The following is a 3,524-nucleotide window of genomic DNA, read 5'->3' as shown; positions in this document are numbered from 1 at the left end:
CAATTTTGACGGGAAGACAACACGAGGGTTAAAGCAGCAATGTCGACATTTTTAGGTATTTGGTCAAGAATATTATGATATTTGATTTTCTCTGCATCGCCCGGCCCTGGTCTCTATGGAAACCCATAAAGCATGAAGACAAGGACAGACAGAGACACGTCCGTACTACCTGAAGGAAAGAGCAGGACGTTCCCAAGGACACGTCGAGGGTCACGTGTCCCAGGATGAGCTGCACCCGGCCGGACCTCCGCACCAGCATCTTCCCCACGAGACCCTCCCGCAGGTCCTTCAGGTTGCAGTTGGTGTCTTCAGCTTCCTCCTCCTGTTCCAAAACCAAAACACCGCTTACAACACAGGCTGTACACGCCTTCAAGGGCGTAACTTTGGGTTCAACGTTGTGGGGTGCGATTTCGTGGTGCCAAAGCCACAACGAAGCCATTAGATCAATGACGCGACTGGCCCAGAAACCATTGCGGACGATTTATTTCTTGCGCGAGCCTTTCCACGAGCAGCTCTCAACGCCAGGCTAAGAGTAATCCGGGAGTCTCATGTGCAGTTAGACTGCCGTCGGTCCGAAATAAACGTTGTTTACAGTTGATTCGTTGTCTTCTGCATGTTTGCTGCTTAAGTTTTATTAACATCATTAGCTCCTTGTCTCTATGTTTGTTCGCGCGTTGATTTTACCCTACTAACACAGTGTTTAGTGATGTTAGACAATGGGTGCACTGGCACCCTTATGCGGAGGGGGGGGGGTGGGCCTTTCCCGGTGGGACGTACTATGTCTAGTCTGCCTGTCGTGGCGGCCGTGGCCCGTTGGCCGTTGCCGCCGCGTCCCGGTGCTGCTGCCCGTTGGCCGTGCCCGGTTGCTGCGGCACGGGTGCCTGGTGCCCGGTGCCTGGTGCCCGTTGGCCGTGGCCGGTGGCTGCTGCCGGTGGCTGCTGCCCTGGCCTGGTGCCCGGTTGCGGTGGGCCAGTGCTATTGCCTAGCCGCCGACTTGCGGTTGTTGTCGATGTCCCACTCTCTCTGTGAAAGTAGAGATGAGCAGCGCAGCGTCCGTGGTCTCAGAGCTTCAGTTTTATACAGACGCGCTCCGGATATTTAAGTGTGACGATATTAATGTAGCGGATATTCCCCAATGATATTAATGAGCGATGTTCCAGATGATTGAATTTAGCGATGTTCCAGAATATATTAATGTTCGAGTTCGCCAGATGATATAAAAAATAATGGCGACATGGTCAGAGACCAATACATTCATGTTTCATTTTCTTGTGCTTGTCCTTCTCTAATGACATGGTATTTTGCGTTACTTTTCCTAATAAGTGGCCCTATTGTTTTTTGATATACTTACATTGGTTTTTCATACCTTCCTAATAAGTCTCGCCCACATCACCCGTATAATAAGTGGTCTATATCCAGCACGATGTCGGGTTATCATTCATCACACTGGACCACCACAATGCTTCTTCATCTTTTATTTTGGTGCAGGGTCACGTTGTCTACGATACAAAAACATATATGTGTTTACAATATGACATAACACGAGGGAGGAAGGGAGGAAAGGAAGAAGAAGAAAAAAAAAGAAGGGAAAAAGGAAGAAAAAGAAAAAGGGGCAAAAACCGAAAAAAAAAAGCGCTATAAGAGGAGCTATTATTATCATTAAATGGAAATAGAACAATATAAGGACACAAAAAAACAACTATGACAAAAAAAGTGAACTATGTACTCCCCTTCAATACCCTGGGGCTAGTAAAGTAGACGGTGCAATGTTTACGCTTTGGTGTGAGTCGAGAATAGGTTGAATCAACCAAAGTGGAATGACTGATGTGGGTGTGTCTGCGAAAAGAACTTAGGGTGTGATATGGAAAGAGTAAGTTACAGACAGTATCGACATTCAAAAACAAGAGAATTTGCGGCGGGTGATGGTAAAACACACGTGGATCGCGAGACCGGCAACGGGTTTGGGACTAAACGTATGTGAAATTAAGCCGAGACAGTGAACCACGGGAGGGAAAGTGAGTCCATTTTCCCGAGGAACGATAAATAGTATATCCGCGGACATCCGGCGCACCAGTTTGCGGGCAAAGTCAGATCAAAGAAGTTGTAATACAAAACAAAAGGCCACGACCAGCCCAGGTGCAGAGTGCGGGAAAGTGTCCGCTAGAGATTACGGGGAAAAAGAGCGTCATTTGGAATGAACGTCAAGACCGCCTGTCGCTTAAAGAATGAGATCCGAGCGGACATACTGCTAATGAAGGCACCGAGGGCAATGGTATGGGTAGAACACAAGAGAGCAGTGAATCTCGAAGAGACCTGGGAACGCGAACATGTCAAGTACGTACCTGGGTATCGGGAAAACTAGAAGGGAGAAGTGAGTGCTGGCAGAGTAGAAGGGAAAGAGAGAAGGAAAAGGGAACATAGAATATGTGTGTGCAGAACATACATGCAGGCGAGTGGCAATACTTACCATAACTAGGCAAAATAAGACAGTCACAGTCAAGAAAGAAGAACAAGCTGGAAATACATGCCAGTGGAAAAGACGGTCAAAATAGTGAAGAAAGCCCGTGACAACAGTAACACGGGTTGGGGAAATCACCAGAATTCATGCGGGTAACAGCAAAATGGGCTAAAAAGGGGGGGAGGGACCGACTAACGCGCACCTGTTCAGCCCGTTGGACCGGCGCACACAGGTGCAAAGACCGATCACCTAGCTCGGCGATCGCGCAGCAGCTAACTTCCGACACTATAGTGACACAGCTGTCGCCTACTCTGTTTGAAACAACCCCACTCGAGCGCATGCATATCAGTGTGTATTCAGTAGCAGAAACCATGTCGTACAGCGCCAAGAGCCACGGCTGTAGCTCTGGGTTATAGGAAAGTCAAACTCGTGGCGACAGACAATAAGATAACGACGCCCAGTAGTCCGTCTAGATCGCATGGTCTCTATATATAAGGAAATACATAGGCGAGAACACTAAATGCAAGCATCGACAACAGGAGATAACTGCTGGTACTAGACCCAATGCTCTGTTTATTTCGTGAACCAACACACCCATGGGATCAACAAGGTACAATACACGGCGACTAATCGAGGATCCGGCAGAACAAGGTAGTGGACCGGAAGGAATCACTGGACTGGCATCAATATATAGGCACATGTAAGACCATAGGTGATCAAATAGATATAAGAGGCGATGCCAAGGTCCGGGATCTTCAACACTGCTCTTATAAAGCCCACTTTGAATATGGGAATAACTCGGCCAGTCAGGCGTCCCCTGGTCACATAGACGTCAGCCTACCTCTATTCACTTAAAGAAATTTAAAAATTCCATTATATATTGATCGAGGATAACGCACTGGCCTGGGTAGTACTCAAAATAGACATCCTCCGATTGAGCGTCGCGCGAGGATACTAGCCACCCAGTCGGGTATATGCGCAGAGCACTCGGTAGTGGATGAAATCCCTATCTCCAGAGTCTCCGGTCTAGACCTGCTCTTATGGGAAAAGGACCCCCCCCCCCAAC

The 3,524-nt window shown here is 48.2% G+C and overlaps 1 protein-coding gene across 1 annotated transcript in view; it reads right to left on the bottom strand.

Moving 5' to 3' along the window:
- polr3d (polymerase (RNA) III (DNA directed) polypeptide D) overlaps nt 1–3,524 on the bottom strand; it is a gene marked incomplete at its 5' end in the record, with an annotated part of 15,452 nt that overhangs the window by 1,619 nt on the left and 10,309 nt on the right. The window contains 1 exon segment of the mRNA XM_032516781.1: nt 170–322. Within this exon segment, the coding sequence (XP_032372672.1) occupies nt 170–322 (153 nt within the window).

The sequence above is a fragment of the Etheostoma spectabile genome, chromosome 5 (genome assembly GCF_008692095.1).
Source record: "Etheostoma spectabile isolate EspeVRDwgs_2016 chromosome 5, UIUC_Espe_1.0, whole genome shotgun sequence".
NCBI classification, from domain to species: domain Eukaryota; kingdom Metazoa; phylum Chordata; class Actinopteri; order Perciformes; family Percidae; genus Etheostoma; species Etheostoma spectabile.
Note: the sequence above shows the minus strand (reverse complement) of the source record. Positions and strands in the feature narration are given on the sequence as shown.